We start from the raw sequence: 26143 nt of genomic DNA, 5'->3' as shown, positions 1-26143 counted from the left end.
ATGACATTAGATGATGCCATATGTGACTGGTATGGAAATGCCCTTTCTGTATGTCATATTGTGATAATATTTCAAATTCTTTTTTACTTATATGGAAAACAGTACCGTACCTTAATTGTGAGGCAGCTACTTACCAATGGGTGACATCCTGTGAAATAATTATGTACATTTTATGTGAAATAAATACTGTTTTTCCAATTTATACTAAAAGTTTCAATGATAATAAGTTATTATGTATGCAATTTAATGTATTCATGTCAGGAAAAGGAAGGGGTACCTGTGGTGTGGTGGAAGACAGAAATGTTGTAAGAGAGATAAGGGAAACCTAGAAAGTATGTGGATACCTAAATTCTGACATGAAGAAAAAAGATTCTATCATCTTGTTCATGCAAAAGGACAGAAATGCACATCAAGCTTCATTCCATCTTTTGGATAAATTCTGTAGCTCCTATTATTGGCAGTATAATGAAAATTGTGAAAGTAGAACCATTGTAAATATTGGTTAATTGAAAATGTATTTGTTATGTAGCTCCGGGCTGAAAAACTTCCTCAAGAAAAGAAAGAGAAACCTGTTGTTATCAAGAAGTACCTTGTACGCAAATCTAGGCCACAGGAATTTGGGAAAAAAGCTAATTTCCTAGTTGCTTATCCAGCTCTCCCAGATGAATCAGAGAAAACACTGAATTATTCTGGTACAGTTGTCTCATTTTTTTTCATACTGTGGCCCTAATGTTAAAATGTGAAATAATTTAGTGTCCTTCCTCACTGGTAAAATAGCCATTTATCCATCTTTCAATAAACAGAAAACAAAATTGGCATGAAATTTGGCTTCCCTATTGCAGTCCTGACTGTGCCTCAACTGCTTCTTTTCATTGCAGTCATCTGACTTCAGATAATGGGTGACAGAGATTAAAGATTGCACGCACACTGAGAGAAAACTTTGCACATGAGAAAAAATATTACTTTAATACCCAGTACAGTTAGTCATGAACTGTGCTGTCTCACTTGTGGGCATATGATGAAAATAACACTATGGAGACAGAACAGAAAAAAAAAATACTGTCATAGTTATATGCAATCTGGGAAAGATGCTAAATATCAGAAATTCCTGAACAGATTTTTAATTTCAGGATTCCTTGGGTTTTAATTAATTCTGGATAGAATGAAGATAGAGATGTACAGATCAGTCTGTACTTATTTTGAATCACTATATTCATTTGTTGCTTTATTTCATCAGTTTTTCATTATTTTGTAATTTTTAAAAAAAAATTGCAAGAAAAACACATCTTTCTACAACGTGTGCATATTTGCATGGAGTTTTTTTTTGAGGAGGTAAATATATGAGATAGATTTTAAGGGATTTCATGAATTTATGTCATGACAAATTCCATTTTAGGACAATTAGGTATTTCACTAAAAAAGAAATCCATGATTTCAATTTATGGGTAAATAAGTAGGTTATTGCAATTGAAGAAAGTGTTGGAGTAATCAGGCAAGATTTTTATTTTCTCCAACCCAGTAACATGGTAAAAAAGGAGCTAGGTAAAAAAGTTCAGAACTGTCTGTCAGAAGGACAAATCTCTGAATACAGACTACAATAGAACCAAATTTGGTATTCTGGGAGAAGCCAGCTAAAGAAAGAATAGATTTTAAAATTAGTCAGATTTTACTGGGGACTACATGGGACAAAAATACAGGAAAAAGTGGCAATGCATCCCTATAAGGAAAGGCAATTGGGCAACACTTTGGAATAATATAAATGGCTCCATTTGTGACCTGGACTGAAACACACCCTACTTTGAGCTTCATATGCATACTTAACTATAAAAATTCACAAACGAATCAAAGTAGAAACACACAGCACATTTAAGTATTCACCTTGCTTAGAAATGCTCAGATCTACACGTACAAAAAAACAGGCAATTTATGGACACACTCTCTGATTATTCCCTGTAAAAAATTTGGGTACTTGGCAACCAGCATGCATTTATGATCATTGCAGCATCCTGGGGTCATGTGATTGCCATTTGTGACCTTCCCAGCCTGTTTCTGACAGCCAAAGTTGATAGAGGAAGCCAGATTTGCTTAATAACTCTGTGATTCATTTCACAACTGCAGTGATTTGCTTAACTACTGGGGCAAAAAAGGTCATAAAATTGGACATTACTCATTTAATAAATGTCTTGCTTAGCAGCAACAATTCTGGTCCCAATGGTAGTTATGAGTCAAGGATTACCTGTGCTACATCCTAAGCCTCCCCTCCCTATGGTCATGTGTCCCAGAGCAAAGCTCTGTACTTCCTAGTATGCATATGCAAACAATCACTGCTGCAAAACAGAAAGAATTGCAGAAGATAGCCTTTGCATGCTTTCCTTTCCTTGTTTATATGGAAGGACGGTGATTGGCGTAAAACCAATTCTCAGATTCAGAATTCTTAAATTCTAAGCGCATGTCATTGTGGCTACATTCTGATTGGTGGATTCCCAGTTGTAAGCCAGAAATAGAAGAATTTGCATCTCCAGTCTTAGAATGTGTATGCTGCATGATATATTTAACACATTTAATATTATATATTAAATATTAATATTGTTATAGGTGTAGAAGCACCCGTAGTTGATACCTTTGGATATATCACCCCATATAGCATTTTAGGAACTCTCCAGGAATTCAAGAAAGAAGCAATAAAAAAAGGTCATGCTCAGGTTAGTATTATGTTATTTGCAAATATTAGTTAAATATTTCCATTGATATGTGATTAATTAACAAGGTCTCATAATTTAGCTATAGTATTACAAAAATGCAAAAGTACTGTGAATATAGTAATCAAATCAATTTTTCTGTAGGATTTTTATTTTTTTTTTTTATTAAATTAATTTGCCACCCTTCTCGTTTTGAAGTGACTCTGGGCCTGCAGTGGTTCTTCCCTTGGTGTGTTATGTATCAAATTTTATAGGTAAAGGTAAAGGTTCCCCCGCACATGCGTGCTAGTCGTTTTCGACTCTAGGGGCCTGTGCTTATCTCCGTTTCAAAGCCTCCGTGGTCATGTGGCCGGCATGACTAGATGCCAGAGGCGCACGGAACGCTGTTACCTTCCCACCGTAGTGGTCCCTATTTTTATACTTGCATTTTTTTGTGCTTTCAAACTGCTAGGTTGGCAGAAGCTGGGACGAGTAACAGGTGCACACTCTGCTACGCGGCACTTGGGATTCGACCCGCCAAATTGCCGACCTTCTGATCGACAAGCTCAGCGTCCTAACCCACTGAGCCACCGCGTTCCTTATCAAATTTTGTACTGTAGGGCTTATGATATTTTGTCATAATTTCAGCCTTGTACTTTCAGCTACTGCTTTAGTTTTATATTATTTTTCTACTGTTCTTCCTTTCTGTGCTAAAGCGGCATTTTTGAGAACATTGTTAGCATAATAGCTACCATGTTTATCCATGTGTTGGTTAATTGACTTAGTATGAAATGAACTGTTGAAAGAACAACATCACACAACCTCATCAATATGTCTGAACGACAACTCAGCAGCAATTCAAGAGCCCTCATTCAAGAGCAGGGTCATGGACAATGCAGACAGCATAAAGAGCTAATTAGCTAGGCCACCCATCAGGACACCACTCTGCCTTTCTGAATTTTTCCTTGTCTCCTTTCAGATAGTGCGAATGATTCCTGAGGAATCACACCTTTCTTGCGCAGTCTCAGTTTTTGGAACTTACAGAAAGAAACCTGAGGAGGAAAAGAAAGTAGCTCAGGGCCCTCCGTCTCAACACCGGGCCCTTCAGAACTGGCAGCACAACATGGCACTCAGGAGGAAACAACAAAAAATGCTGTGTGGTAATATAAAACTTGAACAGATCTACTATTGTTTTCTGTGGCAGATACATCTTAGTGTTAGCAATGATCTCTAGAGGGAAATCCTGGGCAAATTTGAAAGTAAAAGAGATGGTCTTCAAGGATGAAAGCTCTAGATGAGGTTGATTCCCTGACAATTGTGATATTGAACCCACATTGTTATGATATTGTTTCATTTCTTATTTTTATTCTCAGAATGTCTTCAGAAATCTGAAAACGAGTTGCTGATGAATTTTTCAGAACACTACAGGAGAATCCAGGAACAACGAACTTTAATTGACCGCAGTATTCCAGCTATGTATTCTGGAAAGGTGATAATTCTGCAAATAATTCTCCTGGTTTTATTTAGGTCAGAGGTTCATGCTTTAGTCATTTTATGACATTGGAAAAACATGCAATATTTTGATGTCTTTGCAATGAGATCTCATGAGATTTCAGATTAGAAAGTGCATGACTGTCAGATTCCCTGGAGAAGTGATGATCTTTTGGGATTTCAGCCACTAAAAAAAAATCTGTTAATTTTTTATTGTGGAGGCCCACTGTGCCTGAATAAGCTGTTGATTATTTACTTTTCTAAATAGTTAAGATGGTGTATATACATCCATAGTGTCCTGAAAAATAGTTACCATAGGAAACTTCTAGACATTGGTCAGTTGTACTGGAAAGGAATGACCAAAGCACCTATATATTCCAATAGAAAAGAACATAGGTGGCTCAGAGTTGAATTGTGGAGTGCAGTGATGATGTTTCCTAGTTATGTAATGAAACATCTGCAAGCAAACAACCAGACTCCGGGAGCACCAAGAATTCTCTACCTATATATGATCACAAGCTGTAACACTGAGGTCAAAGTACTGTAGAAATGTGGTTGCAGATGCTCAGTGTAAAGTATTTGTTGGTTATAGGCATTAATGAGCCTGTTAAAGCCTATTAAAGAGCCATTAATGCTATTGAATTTAGCTTTCTGCTCACTGCAGGAATACAAATTAAAACATTTCACACAGGGGTATGTCTAGCCCTCATTTGAACAGATCTGGTAAGTAACTGTTGTGCTGTCAAACTCTTCTACTATGACAAATTTTTTTTTAAAAAAACCTTTTCACTTAGAATTTGCATTTCTGTAACTCAAGGTTCCATTCTGTTTATTTGTTATATTTTAGGTTCCTTAAATCCATCCACTTGCTTAGCGCTTCTTATTTTCTGAGTTTTCCAATGGAAGATAGCATGGATTTTTTCTTCTTTTTTAATAGATGTGTAGGGCAATAAATATATTCTAAGTTATCAAAACAGGATAGGGAAGACAGTAATTACAGATAGTAGGAACAAATTTGGATATAACTTTTGTCATCCTTTGGTGAGCCGTTATATAACAATTAGAATAATTTTCTTATTCCGGCACCACTCCCTAGAGTCAGACATGACTGGAAAGGGGAAATCTTTACATTTATCTTACTCTTTTCCTGTTATGGTTTTTTCATTGGTCTCTCTGTCAAATGTTATTTTATATTCTTTACTCTATCTCTCAAAACTAAGCTTATATCTGTATGACTTTGGCTTTCTTCATTATTAATAGGGCTATTCAGGGAATGAGTTCTGGAATCAGCCTGTGCACGTTGGGGATGAACTCAAGGGTCTAACCACGACATTGGGTCAGACAGATCTGGGATTTCCAGAAGAGGTTACTCATGTTGGGAAACCACGTAGCATCTGGAGAGAAATGGGTGAGGCACTATAAGCACTGGATGTTTATACTGGGTTGTGCCAATAGAGAAAAAAAACCTGAAATCACTTCCTGAATGGCAGTATACAGCTATGGAGAAACTTGGGCAATCATAGTGGATCTTGGCAGTAGATATGCATCAACTTAGTAAAGTTATTACATGTATTGTTGTGTACCTGCCTAGGTCACTGTCAGATATTCCTACAGGTACCAGTCCACCAAAATATCTCCCTTTTCATCGCCCCTGGGAAAAAAGTCTCTTCCTGCAGCATCGGAGAAATGAGTTAAAGGAGGTTTTAGAAACGCTGGATTTTTATAGCCCGGTATGACACTTTCAACACATAAACCCATTTATAGATCAGAAAATTGCCATATAACAATTCCTGTAAGATTACATTACACATGTCATTTAAACAGTCTGATTCTTCTTTTGAACGATAGAAGAAAAACAAATGAGAACACAGTGCTTTTTCTTATTCTCCCTTCTTGAGGAAGGATCTGGATGGCCTGGAAGTCATAGGGAGAAACCAACCTTTCACCAATGTGTCAGCAGACAGTTTTTCAGTTTGTGACGATGACGACAATAAAGAATCTTCTGAAGAAACAACCTCGTATGTTGCAATATTTCATTAATTCATCTTTAAGGCTTTTGCAGTAGATCAGCTTTTATTTGAAAGAGTTGTTAAAAGTGCACATGCATGAATATTCTATTTCTTTGTGTCATTAAAATAGCTGTATCTGTTTTCATGTGGCTTTAGCGGAAACCAAATTGAAAATATACCTGGATATGGGTGGGCAGTTTTAAGTGCCTCAGTTTAATCTCTAGCACAATTAATTCAACAACAATATTATTTTGCATGTATTAAGCAGTTAGCCTTTTAGGAAGAATCATTGGCTTAAATAATTGTTGGAAATATAGTGGTCTAAATACATCTCTGGTTTATACAATGTGTTCATGGACTGTGGGGCGAGGGACACAGAATTTATTTCATACATGCACTTACATTGTATGGCAAGGCATACGTACAGCACTGTGCCTAGATATATGGAATGATAGCCATTAAATTCTATCATATAAAAATAAATAAAGAAATACAGTATAAAGCAAAAGTTATACCTTGGCTTTTGTACAGTGTGCAGATGTTCACTTTCAGTTACATAGTGGTCTGAAGAATTCATCTCAAGTGTTTTACCAGTCAGGGGACTACGGTATTTAGAAATTTGTATTGCATATGTCAGACTACTGTATACACTTAATTTTCTTACTAACTAGTATGTTTGAATATTTTAAAAAAATCATCCAACTGAAAATTTGCTATAAAAAAGGGTTCTGCTGATTCTTCTTCATATCATTTTAATATACAGAGGGTTGAGTAAGTGGGATAGTGCAACCTGGAGGCCACCTTTGTCATTTTTTAACAAAAGTGGTGAAATAAGCAGATGGCAGTTTCTATTTGCATTGTCAAGTGAGTTGTTCTTTACTTTTATTGATGTAATGTGGTATATATTTCTATACTTAGTTTAATCTTACAGTATTGCATTTACATTAGAAGCTGGCTTGGATCCATCCCTCAAGGGAACTCTGATTCGGCAAGTTTTTTAAGTCATTAGCTGTCAGCAGTACATAAAAGCTGAAGTCTGAATCTGTCTTCAGATTATTTAAGATTTCTGATTTTTACTTTGCTTCACAGGGACCTATTAGATGAGTATCCAGATATATTTTCAGAACCAATATTTGGTCCCTCTCTGAAGTTCTGTGGACAACCAGCTCGTTGGATCAATACTTCTCATGCGGTAGAGTTGTAAAGAATGTTCAAAATAAAGACTTCCATGTCTTTTACTTTTGGGTGGGATGGGTAATTTGTCCAAAACATATTTTATAATATCAAACAAATTAACAAAATGTTATGGCATCATATTAAAATGTGAAGAAGAGAGTGTGTGTGTGTGGGGGGAAATCTGGAAAATTATAAACAAAACAGTTAAAAAGACAGTTAATCATGTTGCTTGAAAGTCCTCCTTGTTGGTGGAGGAAATAATTTAATTCAGATACTATCAAGAAATATATAGGCTTCAGATTAGATGTGGATTTGTTTCTGGCTTTATACACCCAAGCGTGAACAATTTATAATTCTTTCTTTATGTACTAATTTTATTAAAGATTAAAGTTACAACCATAAAAACTAGTGCAAACTAAAAACTAAAAGAATAGAAAGAAAAAATAGAAACTGCAGATAAGAAAGGAAAAAATAGAAAGAAAAATAAAAAAGAAAGAAAAATAATAATATAGTAAAGGAAAAGAAGTAAGTTATCATTTCTTAAAATACACCAAATTTAGTCCTGATGTAAGTAAAAGTCCATTGAGTATTACCAGAAATAACAAAATATATAACTGAACTTTAAATAAATCAATTTTATATTTGTGCCTTTTTCTTCTAAAAATCTTTAGTTCCTTTCAGTAATTTTCTAGAAAATTATTTCTTTTCATTTTTTTCTTTGCCCCTTCTCAAATTTTTTTCAAAGCTTTAATAAGTCTCTTTTGTAAATCCAAGATAGGAAAATAATCCAGCTCATTCTCTTGGTTTATTATTTACATATCCCTGTTAATTATTAAGACTTCAGACAGTTTCTTTTGTATGTCCAGTTTAACCTTCCCCCCCATGTCATTCTTGTATCCAATCATTTTAAATCCACTTTCAAATTAATTTTAATCTTGTCAGGTAAATCTTGTTCCTCTTCCATAATGCCTTTTAAATATAATCTATATAATCTGTCTGTCCTTTCATAGATGCCAACTGTGATTTGAGCAAGATGTCTATTCCCTTGTCTCCCAGAACTCTAAAACTGCTGGGAATCACTGTCTTGCAGTCTCCTCGCAAGGAGCAGTTGTCTGGAGGACTTGTGGGTGATCTTAAGTCTTCTTCTTGTTTGGGGAGGAATCATCAAAAAGCTGGTCCAATTTTCAGGTCTTCATTCCACCAAAGTTGTTGATTTTGCTTTTTGCAGAGCCATCTTGAGTCCATCATTTCTTCTCTTCTAGTTGTCTGAGCAGTCCATAATTCTTTATGGATTCTCAGCTCTGTGGCTCACATTGAAAGCATACCTAGAGAACTATCTTGCGGGCTTCAGTAAGGGCTGAAAGTACATCCAGTACTGACAGCATCTACCTTTGGGCCCTCTGTTCGCTCAACATGAAAAGCCAGCAGTTTTCAATGTGAGCTACACTCAGGATACACACGCCACCTCCAGGAGGTCCCCATCTCTCTACTTCCTACAGTTCCACTGCCACCCTGAATAGCTGCCAACTTCACCTCTTCTGCCTTGCCAGCCCATCCTGCTGTGCTTGCCATGATTTGCAGGTTATCAGTTTTTTCAATGAACATGAGGTATCTCTGCCCACACTACTAACCTGTGCCCTAGCAGGGTTTAGTAAGCCAGTTTTGGCAGACAAACCTCCAGCAGCCTGCTATGCTCGCTGCACACATCCCAGAGCTGTGCCCTCACCCTGTGCGAAGATCCTGGGCCAGTCATGGGAGGTAGAAGACAGCAAAGGTCAATTGGGGGAGTGGCAGCAGTGGGGAGCTGCAGGGATATCAGCAGAGTGCAGGGCAGCCAAAAGAGCAGAGGTAGAAGGAAACAGGTGGATGGGTAGACTTGAAGCAGAGACAGTTCACACGCAGCAGAAGAATGTGATTGTGGGATGCCATGACCAGTCATAGATGCAGGTTGGTTGCTAATTAAGTTTTAATCCTGGGTCCATGGAGGTACTGCAGTCGTAACTTCAAACAATTGCTGAATAAATGGACATAACCTGCAGACTACCTATATATGAGTTAATGTTCGAACAGCAAGGCAATTTTATAATTTAGCATTCTGAGATGTGTAGTGCACAAAATGAAATGTTCTCTTTTAGGTTTAAAAGAAACAAATTCTATGTTTTTAAAAGACTGGTTCTTTACAAATCTGGAAGTTACCAAAGTTAGAAACACTGTTTTGGACCATCTGCTTGATCTTCTTTAATCTGAGGCAAAATTAATGATAAATTTAAATTTACCACCTGAAAACTTTCTAGAACTCTTGATTGACTGATTGTGTGTCATCAAGTCAGTGTTGACTTTTAACAACTACATATGGTAGATGGACCTATGTATCTTTATAACAGGATGAATAAAAGAATCAGAACAGAGCCTAAACACTGGCCTCTTAAGATATCGACATTATTAAGACATAAGGTTTCTCAGCATCAAAGAAAATAATTCTATTTTGAATTAAAGTGATTTTATCCATTTAAAATCTTTGATGGTTCCTATTTATGTAGTGATATCCAAGATACTGCTACACCTTAGTCAGTAATACATGGCCAAAATAGCACTTTAAATCTTAGCATCTACATAAATCAAGAAAATAGGTAATTAGTTGGAGCATTTAATAGGATGCTTGCCCAGTTGGATTGTAATATTCACCTCATAGAAATTGAGGGTAAAAGTCTTTGGAAAAAGTAGCAGTAACTGCCATTACAAATAAGATAAAACCAATATGCTTTTGTTTGAATCAGTTTTAATAGGAAACCATGAGGGCAAATTTATAAAGGATTTCATGATGGTCACCATTTTTTTGAGGAGAAAGATATACCGGTATTGAGGTTAGAAATCTGATCTTCTAATAGCTGTGGAAGTTCCACATGTTGTAAAAGGAGTCTGTTGATGAGAAAAGGGAATAAAAATTTAAATACTGTTGATTTGTATATCTAGATTTCTGTATGTGCTGTGTACATTTTCAATATAAATCCCAAACAGAAGATACACTATTGCGGTGATGGCAAACCTATGAATACTTGTCAACTGTGATTTTTGGTGATATGACTAGAGGCTGTGTGAGAATATATTGTACTCTTGTGCAGTTTCCAGAACCTCTAGAAGTCACTCAAGAAAGTCCTGCTCTTCCACAGCCTCTGCAGCCTCTGAAAAACATGTGAGAACTTCCTGCACTTTTTTGGAAGCTCCAGAGGCCAGAGGAGAATATGGTGTATTCCAGACCAGTGTATTCCATCCAGTCACGTGCGAGGGCCCTTCTCTCATGTGATCTTTGGAGCTTCCAAAAAAAGAGTGAGAACAGTTCATGCTTATCTGGGTGTTTTTTTTTTGGAGATTGAAAGACTGTGAAGTTTTCAGGTCTCATGCAACCCATAGCTGCCTCGGATAGGTAATTTTTTTTTTGAGACAAAACAAATAAAAAAATTATAATTATGTAAGTTTTTAAATTATTATTTATTAAAAGTATATGTTGCCTATCTCACTGTCCAAAGCAATAGCAATAGCACTTAGAATTATACATCACTCCATAATGCTTTACAGCCCTCTATGAGTGGTCAACAATGTCAGCCTATTGTCCACAACAATCTGGGTCTTCATTTTATCGACCTCAGAAAGATGGAAGGCTGAGTCAACCTTGAACTGATCAGGATCAAACTCCTGCTGTGGGCAGACTTTGTCTGCAATACTGCATTCTAACCACTGTGCCACAAGAGTTCATACACTTTTTGCAACTTTTTGTTATGAATTGTCTCTTTTGTCCATGTGTCTGTGCATGGGTGCATATGTGCATGTTTGTGTGACACACCAGCAAACTCAAGTTAGGCATTTTCTGAATTTTTGACATGTCAAGCTCAAAAGGTTCACCATCCACTGGTGTTTCTTAATTTTTTATAAGTTAGTTGCTCATTAGATTTTAATCCTCTTCACAGTGTTGTCTGATATAGTAGAATGAAAGAAACCCCAATTTGGGTAGTGTAAAGGAGAAATCCATATAATAATAATTATTAAAGTAATATAATAAAAATACTTTATCGCAACTAAAATGCAACATTTACTTTTAGCTCTTTGTTAGGCAAAGCCAAGGAAAAAAGTAAATATCCTGGCAGTTTGTTTTCTTTCATTCCGACAGGGTGAAGTTGGCATTGCAGCCAGGGTCACCTTTGAAATTCTTGTAGGTGATAAAGCTGAATCTTGCCTCACAGTGAGCAACGATGGCACAACAGCCATCTGGTACAACTGGCAGAGGCTACCTCCACCTTTTACTTTTCAGGAGAAAACAAAAAGAGGGATACAGAATTTTTACTTTAATACTAGACCAGGTGGGTAATCTGTTATTTTTTTAAGTCAAGCTTTCATTCATTCATTCATTCATTCATTCATTCATTCATTCATTCATTCATTCATTCATTCATTCATTCATTTGCCATCCATCTCATTCTGCAAACAACTTTGGGCAGTTTACAATTAAAATAATAAATATTAAATACTAACAATAGTGAATAGAAAACTAAAAAATGAAAGGCACGAACGTTATGGTGGAGGCATTTTCCCTATTCATCTACCAGGCCCTCTAGCATAGAGCGTCCCCAACTGGAGCCCAAGCCAATTGACAGAGCCAGGTTTTAATGACCTTCCAGAAGTCCAAAAGGTTGCAGACTCAGGTGGGAAGAGGGTGGACCATAGCAGAAAAGGCATTGCTTCGAAACATCAAAACTCTTTAATTGATGGGGTCTACAGCATGCCCCTTTTTTGCTGGATTGAGTGGAATGGGCCAGTCCCATTTTTGACAAGAGTTCCTCAGATAACCTGGTCCCATGCCATGAAGGGTTTTAAAAGTGTTAGCCTGGAAGCAAATTGGCAACAAGTCCAGTTCATGCAACAGCGGTGTTAGGTGCACCATTCTAGGGGCAGCCAAAACTGCTTGTGATGGTTGATATAAAAGTTTAATATATTCAGAAGAGAAAACTCCCTATATGGCTGAATTATTATTATTTTTTTAAATCCCATTTATATCCTGCCCTTCTCCAAAGACTCAGGGCGGCTTACAATCTAAAGCACAAATCAATGTGCTTAGCAATAGCCTTCATTCTATGTATATGCCTGCTTATTAGGGCTTTCGCTGATCAAATCAGTCATGCCCATTTGATCATCACACCTTACAAAAAGATCTCAATAAGTTCCTCAAGAGATACTGAAGAAAATGGACTGGCTTTTTCTCTCTGATATCCTAATTCTGACAAAGCAATGTCAAGAGAACAATGTCAAGAGAACCATCCCTAGGAGTAACTGAATCATCTTCCTGTGTTTCAAGCAAACATTTAAAAGTACTTGGGTTCTCTGAATTTTTGCACATTTGTGACTTTAAATGTTACTAAAGCTTGATGTGCATTATCCTGTGTTCCCAGTGGGCAGTCTGAGTGCAAAGTTCAATGCTTATTCCACTTATTTCATAAACACTATAATACAATGTGATATGCCAGGGTGAAAAAAAATCTTCATCTTAAATAGCATTCCCAACAAAAAATAAGTTGTTTAGATTAAAGTTGGGATTCACAGGCAGAATTGTCTATTTTTCCTTGTATTATTATCAAAGCCTTTAGAAGTATAGAAAGCTATGCAGTACAGTATGCGGTTATTAACATGTCTATAATTTTGATGCATTTTAATGTTTTTATCTTACACAAAAATTGTTTTCGTTGTTTGGTTTTAATGTTGTGAGGTATCATGCAAAAAAGGTGCAAAGGAAAGCTGATAATATCTTTACTGGAAAGCAATGAATTGTCTATTTTTCATTATTTTTTATAGTCCTAATTTGTTTACTGCAACAATAGCCTAAACTTAAAAGAGTGTTGTTGGTTTTAATGTTGTGAGGTATCATGCAAAAAAGGTGCAAAGGAAAGCTGATATCTTTACTGGAAAGCAATGAATTGTCTATTTTTCATTATTTTTTATAGTCCTAATTTGTTTACTGCAACAATAGCCTAAACTTAAAAGAGTGTTGATGAATTCGACTGCTCTCTTATCTTTTTATGTCCACGATCCATCTTCTGCTTATGTAAAAAATAATGCAAATGTAGTCAGCTCATAGTATTCTGCATTCTTTTCTTTAGATAGTTGTGCAAACTCATTTCTTATCATAAAACAATTTAGTTTATGAGGTTTCCATTAGCTAATTTAAGTTCTTTTGAAGCATTTGGAGAATTCTGGGCTTATGTTTTAGGAGCACTCTTAAATCCTGGCTTTTAAAGGAATTCCTGAGAGAAAAATATAACATAAAGTAGAATTCTCATCTTGAATTATGCTTGGATGCATTGTTCTTGGTGGCCTTATTATTTTTATTAATATGTATTATTGTTTTTTCTTTTATTATATTATTTTTGTATTTTAATTATTTCTTATGATGGGGGAAAATATTGGGAATGTCAATACGATGAACAAAATCAGGTGTCCTGCCAGAGAAAGTGGTCCTCTGTCCTTCCCAGTATGTGCTTTTTGTTCCCACAGGTGTTATCCTACCTGGAGAAACCATACATTTTTCCTTCATCTTTAAATCACTGAGTGCAGGCATTTTCAATGAGTCCTGGGAGTTTAGCACTCATCCTGAGTTATTAGGAGGAGCTATGCTACAAGTGACTCTATGGGGAATTGCACTCTACGAAGATACTACAGTTAAACTCAGGGAAGATCTGGAGGTAACCAAATCCATTTTCATGAGATACATGGTAGAAGAAGTTCACTTTGCTCCAAGTTCACATTGCTTCTAAGATTGGATGTTGTGGAAGATGAGTAGATTTGCACTGCAACTAATATTTAATTGCTTGCAGAAAAACAAACTTTCCGATCAGGTTTTCCATAGAGGGAGGTCCGGAAGTATTACTGAATTATGATTCTGTATGTTAGCACAGATCCAAAACAGCAACTGTTGGAGTTCAAATTACAACTGCTATAAAGCCTGGTAAAGTTTGTGATGGGGTACAATTAACCAGATTTTCTAGCTTAATGTGTTACGTGAACATGGCCTGTCTGTGCATGACACATTAAGCTAGAAACTGTATACTGTTATTTTGCTTGAAATTCCAGAAAGACTTAGAAGCTCGAGAAATTGCTCTTATAGTAGAAGAAAATCTAGAAGAGTTACTTAATCGGATTCGAACACCTGCACGAGTAAGATCCCCAGTTGATGCTTATGTCACTGAAGAAGAATTATTTCACAGAAAGAATCCAGAGGTATAGTTTGTCCTTTACAGGGAATGTGGGATGCGGGTGGGAAGGGAGAATAAATAATATGGGGCTGGTACTGGTCAGAACATTGGGAACCTTTTTTTAAAAAAAATAATAATTTTGATTAGAAGTTTTTACATAAGTAAAAAATAAATACAAAAATATATAAAAACAAGAATGAAAAAAAGAAAAGTGCAGAAAAGAATACAGTTAAGGGGGGAAACCAAATGACTTTCACCCCTTACAGCAGTTACAAACTTAACCCTCCTTCCTCTTTAACATTACAATAATCCCTTCAGTTCCACGTTCAATCTTTTTTCAATCATCAGATCCAGAAATCATCATTTCATTTTTTTCCATTTTCAGCTAAAACCCATAAAAGATTTCCAGTCTTTTTAAAAGTATTTATTATCTTGTCCTTGATACAACAGGTGAACTTTGCCATCCTGCTACTTCTGCCATCTTCACAATCCATTCTTCCATTGTGGGTACTTCAGTATTTCTCCATCTTTGTACATATGTTAATCTTGCTGATGTTATCATATATAAAATCTTCCATAACTCTTTTCTAATGGACTATTCCTAAGTTCCAAAAAAAGAGTTCTGATTTCATCTCAATATTAAACTTCAAAAATTTTTGTATCATCATTATGTATTTATTTCTATTTTTTTGCATAGTGTAAAATCCCTTCATGTTTTTTGCATTTCCAGTATTGACTAGAAGTATTTTTATACATCTCTGATAATTTATTTGGTGTCAAAGAAAATGAAAAATTATCTCTTAAAACTTAGCTCTTAAAGTATCTGAATATCGGTGTTTTTATCCACATTCCATTGATCCACTTATATATTATACATGTAGACCTTCATTAACAATGGTAATTGAACTGGAATTTCTGTCGCTAACTGATGCAGTCATATATGTGATGATGTCACATGGCCACATTGTTTAGCACCACAATCCCAGCAATCTCCCTTGCCATATTAACTAAATCCCACCTCGCCTTGTTAGGCAAGGATCCACTCCACCCCCACCATCCCAGCTCCAAGCCTTGGTAAGATTGCCTGCTCTGTCTCTTCTAGAATTCCCACCACCTGCCTATCTCCCACCCTTTTCTACATTTTGGTTTGCCCACCTACCCCTACCTCCTGCCATGGGCCTTATTTTGTGCTGCCTTTTTCACGCTGGTGGCTTCTCTTGTTTGCTGCTCAGGGTCTCTGTTTAAACATGCTAGCCAGGGCTTCTGTTTATACCCTGCCCAGGGCCTCCATTTGTGTACCAGCCAGGGTCTCCATTCAGACCCTGCCCAGGGCCATGTTTCATGAATAAAGCTCCTCGTTATGCTGGTGCGATAGAAAGACCTGATTAGAAGGGCCTGGTAGCGCACAAATGGAGGTCCTGGGTGGCATGTAAATGGAGGACCTGGGTAAGTGCAAGAGAAGCCCTCGCTGCACTGGTATGAAAGAAGACCTTGACCAGAAAAGTAATAGCAGGAAGTACTGTGGATGTGATGGTAGAAGGCAGAGCTGGGTGGGTGGGGACAATTGGTGGCAGTGAGTAAGCAGGCGACCAAAAGGCAGTCATAAATGTAGGTGGGCTCAAGTGAGCCAGAATTTTGTTCATGTGACTGTGGGGCCACTGCAATGGTCAGAATCTCAAACTGGTCATACGTCTCTGTATTCAGTGCCATCATAACTTTGATCAGTTGGTGAATGAATGAACGTTAAGTGAGCTACTGTGGCCAAAATTCTTAGCCTATTTTATCATGTAATCTTAACTTGCTTCTCTTCAGTTTCAAATTTGAACAAAAAATATACATGTTTGCAACTAGATGTTTATCATTTGTGCCCTATTGATTTCCAAATTCTGTCTTACATTGTTCAATCCCAATAACTGTGTATATGAAAACCACTGAAAATTAAATGCCCCTGCAGTTAATTTCTTGAGTTGCCATCTTCCTGTATTAATAAGTCTTGATATGTTAATCATTTTCTTTGTCTGCTGTTTCTTTTCTATAAAATGCTTCCTGTGCTGAGACCAGTGAAAGTATTTTGGGGCCCAATCTGGGTTTATATGTATCCCACATCTTTAATATGGCATTTCTCATATAATGATTTTTGAAATTACGTTAACTTTATGATATCACAAAAACCCATGCCAACCAGAGATTATATTCTTCTAATTTTAGCATTTTATTTCTCAGCAAAACCCACTCTTTCCTCCAAATCAAATAAGTCTGGATATGCATTTTGCCATTGCCATTTATCAAAACAGGTATTGTTTGAAATTAAAAAATCTCCCTCGGTAACACTTTCATTTTTACCACAAGAATTCTTCCAAACAATGATAATTGTAACTTTTCCTGTCTTATTAGATCTTCCCTACTTGTAGTAAACTTCTGTTGACATAGACTCAGGGACTGGCTTGGGAAGGGCTCCATTGTGTGCCCCTTGTTGGACTGACAAAGGAAATAGGCATGCCCAATCAGCAGGCAACTTGTAAGATCTTTTGTTGCACTGCCAGATTGGGAACAACTTCTTGAGTCGAGAAGCAGCCTAACTGCTCCTTGGGACAGGATTTCCAGATGTGGAAAGACAGACCAAAACATAATTCAGGTCTGTTTTTGAAGGACATGAAGATACAGTGTGTCAACTTTAGCCATTATGTTGCTGGTTTCTCCCTTCCACATTCCCAGTTTCAGCTGGATTAATTGCTGTGGGCACTGGGAAGAATTGTAGAAGAACCACATTCTTACAGACAAACATTTTCCTTCTTTTGGCAATATTTTCTTCTTTCCAACAGATTACATACTAACTTTCCATTAGCATTTTCATGTCTTAAAATTGTCTTCATCTGTTTCCCCATCTTTAGTTGGCATTGTACCAAAAAGCACAAATTCATCTATTTGCTCTATTTTTCTGTCATTTATGCATATTTTTTCCTTTGATACATTAACTTTCAGGTACAGAATATTTAGCTAATTTTGCTGTGAATATTATGGGTTTTGAGCCAACAGTATACATCTGCATGCAGATATAGACGCACCTTCATATCTCAAAAGTATTTTGCTTTGAGACTCATATTTTATAATTCTGGGCATCTCTGTTCAGGCTTGCTGAGTTTATTTATTTATACTTCACATTTCAAAGAGGAACTCTGGGCAGAGTACAATAAAACATTGGAATATAAAACAGCATATAAAAATTAAAATGTTAGAGTTAACATTTTGAGTTAAAAAGTTTAAAAATATATATATTTTTTAAAAAAATAATTTTTAAGGAGGCAAGAATAATTAATCCTGTTAAAAATTGGTTGACAAAGGAAGGGCTGTTATGGTGCTAATCAACCCAACGAGTACGTGCTCCTTTGAGCTCCCCCTACAAGTCCACACAGCCATATTTTAACCCCTTTTTGGAAGCCAGGAAAGTGGGAGCCTACATGGAAGGATATTCCATAGGGCAGGGGCAGCAGCAGAAAAGGCTCTTGTCCCAGACCCCACCAGTTGGAGTTCTTTAACTGACAGGGTCTGCAATGTACCATCCCTGCCTGACCAGGTGGGACAGGCAAATGTAATGGGATGAAGCTGATTCCATAAGTAGGCTGGCCCTATGCCATGCAGGTCTTTATAAATCTTAACCAATAGCTTGAATTATAGTTCAGTGGGCTTGTTCCTTTTCATGGGGACTTATTCCAGGGATGGATAATCCATAGGGCATGTGTGTCCTTCTACTCCCATTTTTGTGGACCAAGAGCTTCCAGGAATGCAGTATCAAAATTCATTGCTAAGCTGGTAAATAATGGCTGTGAAGGCTAGATCTGGAAGATCCAAAGCCAACAGCCTGAGATCATTGATCAGTAATAATTGTTATTGTTAGAACAACAATTCATAGGTTTCTCCTGGCTCTCCCATCCAAAAGCAGAAAAATCATATCAATCCATGATTATGCCATAGTGGGATGGGGGGGGGAGAGGTACAAGATTAGTACTTGAATAAACATTGTGAAGTTGTTGGATTTCTTCTTTAACAGGCGTTTTACATTCTTGAATTAAACATAGCTTATTAAAAAGTTTGTCCTAAAATCATTGCCTGTGAGGCTTCTAGTTCTATTATTGGCCAGTGGAAGCCCATGTGCAACTACACATATGCCAGTTCTGCCAGCTGCTCCTTATAAACATTTGCAAGATAAAGTAAAATTCTGAAGCCCCATTTCTGTCTGTCTGTGCCTAGTCTAGAACTGGACAATGCCAAGAAACTATCATAGTAAAATAAAATGTGAAATACAATGTTTGCCATAAAGTTGCCCTCCATTTGTGTACAGAATTGCAGTCTCAAGTTATATGCTGATATATATTAAGGTGTACTTCAATTATTTTGTTGTTGTTTTTTATTGTTGTAAGCCGCCCTGAGTCCTTTGGGAGATAGGGCGGCATATAAGTCCCAAAAATAAATAAATAAATAAATAAATATTTCCTGTGTATTGGCAAAAAAGTATTTCTGACTTACAAAATGCATAAAAAGTGTGCCTTTTACTCTGTTTGGGAAAGGTAAAAGAAGGAGTGCTAGTAAAACAAATTTCTAAATGGTGAATGGCAGAAAGGAAATAATTTCTATTTTAGAACTCTATAATTATTTAAAAGAGGGTGTATGAATAGATATACTAAGTACCAGTATACATAGGAAACAATGCATTCAGGGTGCTAAAAAGAGAAAGGCAATGAGTCCCACCATAGATGGTAAAACCACTTCTCAGTCTTTCAAATGAAGGGAATCAAGCACTGTAGCACATCCATTTGTGCTATAGTACTTTGTGGACATTCTTGGTCTTTTCTTCATTAAGTCAGTTTAGATAAAAAAAAATGAACCAGTAAGAGATAAAATACAAGCTGTTGGCTGAAGCACGATAACACCTGATGCTCCATGAAATTAACATAACAAACTGTTGCCAATGTATCTGATTTTTAAAATAATAAATTAGTATGGTCCCAGAGCAAATGGGCCATTTATTGTTTTATATCAAGATACATTCAGATTCAAAAAGGTCTCCATCACAGAAGCCTTGATGAGAGGATGTGTCAGAATCTGCTGATTCCTTATATATGCCATTTGTCATCTCTCTCATTACAGCTGCATTACAATCACCAAGTTGTAAAGGGGCTTCATGAATTGTGGAACAGAGTTATGAATCCACAACCTGTAGAAGTGAATTTAGAAGAAGGACAGAGAAAAAGCACTGTCAGCGAGACTTCTCCGTCCAAAAGCACCGCAGACTCTCAGAAGAGTCCTGAGGATATGCATAAGAGTATTTCCTCGCCTACTTCCGTAACTAGGAGGCTCGGGTTGGAAGAACTGGTGGATGAACTGAGTAGGACTGAAATAGAAGATGTGGCCCAAGTAGAGGAGGCACCCCATGTAGAATGGAACCTTTCTGTTGCTGATTTTAGGCAGGTATGTGAATGAGGTTTCTTATTCCTCAGTTTGAGAATATTCTGAGAGAATCCCATCCTTTTACCAAAATGTCCAATATTTTCTATTTGGGAAAATGGAAAGATTTGAACCTTGTCCACAGGAACCTTTTTTCCCATTCAAGTAGTCTCCCTGTTGGTGAGTGTAGGAAGAGACACTTTCAAGCCCGACTAACTGTGCCCAATTTCACTAGCATTACTATTAACTGAAGTAAAGGGAGGTTGGTTGGCACATCTCTTTTGCTCAGGCTGCCACTTTATCATTTGGCACCCTTTAGTTATTATGATCTTGGACTGAATGTAAATACAGTATTTGTAGTTCTGCTTGTGTTTACGTGTGCATTTTAGAGAGAAAAATTGATATTGATTTCTATTTCTTTAGACATTGCTGACAGTCCCTGAAGAAGAAGAACGGGAAGCTGCCCTAGCTCAGCTCAATAAAGCAGCAATGGAACTTTGTACTGCTCCCCTGACAGCTCAGGAAGATCTCTTGTACCAAACATGGTATGATGTATAGGAGTAGGCTGTTCCACCCATTGCTTTGCATACCTAATATTGGCAGCAAAAAGTCTTAAAATAAACCCATTGTACAGTCGGTGAGGAAAATTACAGGGCAGCTAACAAATCTCATTTTTCTTTATGTGGCACTTCCTCCAGATAGCTCAGAGCGATATCCATTCGTTGTTCTGTTCCATCTTCCTTTATAATCTGACATCAGCCTTGCAAGGTCGATTAGTGGAAAAGATAGCATTTCAGTTTGGAGTCACAAATCAGTTTTCTGGCTGGCTAAACCCAATTCTCTCTTTTTTGCTCCAACATTTGCATACTAATTCACAGATTCTATTTTCTTCTCTAAGGAAATGCCCTTGATTTATTAGCTAGCGAGCTTGATTTAGGACAGAAGTGAGCAACATATCACCTGAATCTCTTCTTGATAACATCTGAAGTTTCCAAGATTGTGCTGTTTATGTTTTGTAACAACTAGCAATGCATTTTTTTTGAGAGAGAAATACACAACTAGCATAGCATTATTTTAACTCTCCAACTTTCAAAATGCTTTTTTAAAAAACAAAAATTCTCATCTTGTTCTCCAAATGATATCACGGTATTAGTGTCAATTCCCCAGTGTGTTTGAAAGCCATAAAATGGCCTTAACAACTACAGTCCTGTTCATCAATGTCCACTCCAATTTATGGATCTCTTCCGAGGTAGGTAAAATGAGGACCCAGATTGTTGGGGGCAATTAAGCTGACTTTGTAATAATGCCGCTTGGGGTGTGTGTGAAAACCCTAATAAGCAGGCATATACATAGAATGAAGGCTACTGCTAAGCTTGTAAGCCGCCCTGAGTCTTCGGAGAAGGGCGGGATATAAATGGAATTAAAATAAAAATTTGGGACATCAGGAATAATAAACTTAATTCTACATAAAATATTTACTTAGATAGGAAATAAATTTCCAGTTGCAATTGTGGAGCCAAATAATTCAATAAAAATATTAATGGGAAATTCACAAACAAACCTGTTCACCGTTTTGGACAATTTTTTGTTTTTTTACCTGAAACCTGTTTCAGAACTCCAAAGCCCTTGTAAAATCTAATCTTGGGAAATTTAAATAACAGTAACAACAATACCTTTTTTAAAAAAATCTTTTTTCTTTTTAAATGTTTATAACAGCAAATTATGATGAGGCTTTTCTCAGAATTTAATCCTTTATTTGCTTAACCATTGTTTTTGGAAAGCTAAGAAGGTCAGGTAAATTGGAAGAAAGCAAGAGTTTGGCTTGTAAGTCTCATTAAGAGTTTCATCCCCATCCCTGCAAACATTTCCCCTCCTTGGTGAATTGTTGAAGAACAGCAGTTCTCAAAATGGAAGTAGACATGCTAAATATAGTACATGAATGTATTGTGAAAAATGAATTAAATCCAGCCATAGAGTGTCTCCTGGGTCTCCACGTAGTTTGCTGTTCTAGTCTTACATCTTTCTTTTGTTAGTGAGATTCATTCTGCTGTTTCTCTGCAGTGGGCTTTTAGGTAATTCACTTATTCCCAGTGATGAAATAGATACAAGTTATTCTCATTCCTAGTTGTCCAGTGCATCTGTGTATGAATTAATACTCCATGGTTGCCACTTTCCATTCTAAGATGACTGGCACAGAATCTTTGATATTTTTTTAAAGGGCGTGATTGGACAATCAGATTCTCTCACTGGAGATTTTATGTATAAAAGGCTTGTTCTGTTCCCAAATCTCTTTTCTCTTTTTATGTATGGGTTATTATTTAAGGAGCAGGGTGAATAATCATATCTGGTGCAGTTGGCATCTCTTTTTAATTAAAATTTATTCTGAAAACAAAAACCTTGTGCTACAGATGCCACATACTTAGGAAACACTGCCTTTGGAGAATAATTCAAAAGATTTTTACTTAAATTAGCAACAGCTCCTGTAAATTTGGGTCTGCCTTTGATTTAGAGAAAACCATAAAAAAGGCAGTAACAGAATTTTGAGGTATCTCCTTTGTCTCTCCTTCCAAAGAGAAATAAAATCAGATTTCTTTCTCCTATTAGTTTCCAGTTGTGGCGGGAAGTAATTGATGGGCTGGTGAACTGCTCATTAGTGCTCAGGTCTCTACTTGGTATGCCTGAGAAAGACACTTACGTTGAAACTGCTCCCGAAGAACTAGGTAGGTTCGCCAGTCAATTAAGAAAACGTACAGCTTGGCAAACCGTAAGAATGGTGGACAGTTCCTGCTTGATTCGGGTATAAAGTCAATTATCATCCCTCTTTCCTAAATTGCATTTAAAGTTTTACTAGTGTTTCCAGCTTACTGCTTGCCAGAGGGTTGTTTCACTAATCAGAAATAATGCTTAATCCTAAATCAGGGGTGTCAAACTCAATTTCATTGAGGGCTGCATCAGCATTGTGGTTGCCCTCAGGGGGCCGGGTGGGTATGGCCTGGGTGGGCGTGGCTTACTGGGTGGGCGTGGCTAGAGTGTGTATGGCCTACTGGGTGGGCATGGCCAGCTCTACATCGTTCGCATCAAGGATGCCTATGGGGGCCTGGGCAGGAGTGGGACAGTTCTGAGGGTCTCTGGTAGAAGGAGGGTCTCTGGGCCAGGGCCAGGGCCAAGGCAGTGGGGGGCGTTCCCTCACTGTTTCCAGGGTGGCTTCGTGGGCCACATGAAACCACTTCGCGGGCCAGATCTGGCCCCCGGGCCTTGTGTTTGACATGTCTGTCCTAAATGGAAGAAAATTATCCTGCTTATTTTCCAGCTGTTGCAAAGGCTGCCAAAGAAGATCGGAAAGTTCAAAAAGACGATAAGAAAACTGCTGTGAAGGAAAAGGAAAAAGGAAAGGCAACCAAAGAGGTAGATGCATGATTGGTACCTTCAAAATGAATATAGAAAATGAAGCTTAAATCAGATAAAATTGCATTGTGCAATCTATTTCAGGCTGAATACTACATTTGGCCTGTGGGTGGTATACAGAACTTCAGTGCAAAAAATAAGCAAAATTGAACTGAAAAGTCGGTGGAAGCAGGAAAAGCAAAGGTTTATTTGATTTCATTTAAATTTAATACATATTATATTAAATAGATTAAAGAGTTAGTGTGATTATCTTCCATATATCCTTCTAGTTTTCCTTTTCTCACAGTAAAAATTACAGGGCGATAGCAATTTGGAGGTGACATTCCGGGAATATTATATAAGGCTCTGAGAGTTCAGATTTTGCATCTGGGAGATACATGAAAGATAAAAAGAATTTTGTAATTTTTTTTTTCATCTGAGCTAACCCTTTACTGAAAGTGCTGTTGGTTTCAGACATACTCTGTGGTACCTGAAACTATGCAAATCACATTGTTCTGATCTCCGTTTGGTGTAATTGCATCTTTCTTAGCAAGAACGCCCAAATAGCCGAAAAGGCAAAGGAAAGGAAGAGAAGAAAGCAAGGACTCTCACAAAGGAAACAAAGGATGCTCTCTCTTTCTCACTGGAATCTTCAGAAGCAGAACTTCACTTACACCGAGAACAAATTGATCCCATCGTGCAGGAAAAATACCGTGAAAAACTCTACGTTGAAGTAAGTTTGCATATACACTTTACAATAGGGAAATACTCAACAACGAAACAACACTCATAATAAACCAAACAAAACTTATAACAGCCCCAAATTTACAAGAGTAAAAAGCCTGAATGAGCAGAAAAGTCTTTACTGGATACCAAAAAAATCACAGCCCATTGGTGGGCAAATATCCCTGGGAAAACTACAGTGACTATAGCCCTTTCTTCAACTGGCTAATTCCCTTGTGGTATATTATGTCAGAGGGATGCGGTGGCTCAGTGGGTTAGGACGCTGAGCTTGTCAATCAGAAGGTCGGCAGTTTGGCGGGTCAAATCCCGAGTGCCGCGTAGCAGAGTTACTGTTACTCGTCCCAGCTTCTGCCAACCTAGCAGTTCGAAAGCACGTAAAAATGCAAGTAGAAAAATAGGGACCACTACGGTGGGAAGGTAACAGCGTTCCGTGCGCCTTTGGCGTCTAGTCATGCCGGCCACATGACCACGGAGATGTCCTCGGAGAAGCACTGGCTCTTCGGCTTTGAAACGGAGATGAGCACCGGCCCCTAGAGTTGAAAACGACTAGCATGCATGTGCGGGGGAACCTTTACCTATATTATGTCAGAAGAGATCAGGATGCTTCATGTAGTTATTAAATAGCACTCAGAATTCTGGAATCATGTAGTAGCCATATACATGATTACCAATGGGTTGAATACTAGTTTCTCAGTGACACTCTCTGGAAATTCCCATCCAGACCAAAGGAAAACAAAGCCACTATCAAGTACTGCCTCCATGCAAACTTGGATGGCTAATCTAAAAGGATATATTGGATGCTGAGGTCAAACAGTGCTGAGAAATAAGGGAGAATGAATCATATAATACATAAATTGCACCAATATATTACCAAATAGGAAGTAATATAGTCTCTTCTTCTGGCCATAGTTGTTTTAAGCTGACAGAGTTGCTTAAGAAGGGGAGCCATACAAATCTTTTAAATAAATACAATCTCTGTCTTCACTAAAAACCAATTTCATGCATTTAACTAGTAATTTACCATTAAATATTCCCAACGAAAATACATATATACATTATGCTTTTATTTCTTTTATAATAAGGTAACAAAATGGATGAATTAAAAGAAAAAAAAACCTTGACAAAAGGAGTTGGTATCAGCATATACTGGTAGCTGCTTTCCCTGGTTAGACACTCTCAAAATCCCTAGCCTAGGGGTCCCCAACCCCCGGTCCATGGATCGGCACCGGTCTGCAGCATGCCAGAAACCAGTCCGCGCAAACAAGCAAAGCCCCATCCGTAGGATGCAGGCAGTACATAAAACCACGCCCCGTTTGGTGTATGGAAAATCCTTCTTCACGGAACTGGTCCCTGGTGCCCCAGAGGTTGGGGACCTCTGCCCTAGCCAGTGTAGTTATGCTGTGGGCTGGGCTTCAGTTCCTTACAGAGATAGTATACAAATTAGGCTGCAAAACATCAACTCCAGGGCAAGTATGTAGAAAAAGCAATTGATTCCCTCCACACAGTGCTCTTAATAGCATTCACTTAACTCATTTTATATCAAACATATGGAACAGATTATTATAGCTACATAATGCTTTCCAGGCATGTGTTCTCTAGCTGACTTCTCTAATTTGGCACCCTTCAGATGTATTATTTGTTGGATTTCGGTTTCAATAATTTTCAGATATGAACTGTACGTTACCTTCAGGTATGGAGCAACAAATTAGGTTTCCAAATGCATGGTATAAACTATTATATAATACCCTCCTGGGCAATATTTGTTCTGGAAAAATAAAATAATTTGTAAAACTATGTAGGTTTGGTTCATTGTATGTCCACATAGACTTAATATTTACTTATAAGTAAAGAAAAGCTTATTTGAATTTGATCTTTCATTCAGGTTTATGGACTGCTGAATTCAATGGTGGACAAAATGGTTTACCTCTTTGAAACAGTAAAGAAGAAAGCTCTAGAGAAGACTAAAGCTTCCTTTGTCTAA

The 26143-nt window shown here is 37.3% G+C and overlaps 2 protein-coding genes across 6 annotated transcripts in view; both read left to right on the top strand.

Annotated features, from left to right (window-relative positions):
* On the top strand, positions 1-26143 carry MYCBPAP (MYCBP associated protein; the record flags this gene model as incomplete). The annotated part of the gene is made up of 17 exons (XM_081319000.1): positions 1-48; positions 530-692; positions 2596-2702; positions 3658-3838; positions 4052-4167; positions 5430-5543; positions 6072-6187; positions 7303-7370; positions 11566-11709; positions 13895-14082; positions 14471-14617; positions 19738-20058; positions 20458-20579; positions 22639-22754; positions 23345-23439; positions 23969-24151; positions 26045-26143. The coding sequence occupies 17 exons, from the start codon at positions 1-3 to the stop codon at positions 26141-26143; spliced, it is 2328 nt and encodes a 775-aa protein (XP_081175126.1).
* Positions 24105-26143, top strand: part of EPN3 (epsin 3) — a 54739-nt gene continuing 52700 nt past the window's right edge. For all 5 annotated transcript variants that reach the window (XM_081319502.1, XM_081319501.1, XM_081319504.1 and 2 more), the window contains exon 1: positions 24105-24151. The gene's annotated coding sequence lies outside the window, so the exon portion shown is untranslated. The remainder of the gene's footprint in view (positions 24152-26143) is intronic.

The sequence above is a fragment of the Vipera berus genome, assembly GCF_964194415.1.
Source record: "Vipera berus genome assembly, chromosome: 2".
Taxonomy (NCBI): domain Eukaryota; kingdom Metazoa; phylum Chordata; class Lepidosauria; order Squamata; family Viperidae; genus Vipera; species Vipera berus.
This window is presented reverse-complemented; position numbering and strand designations above follow the sequence as displayed.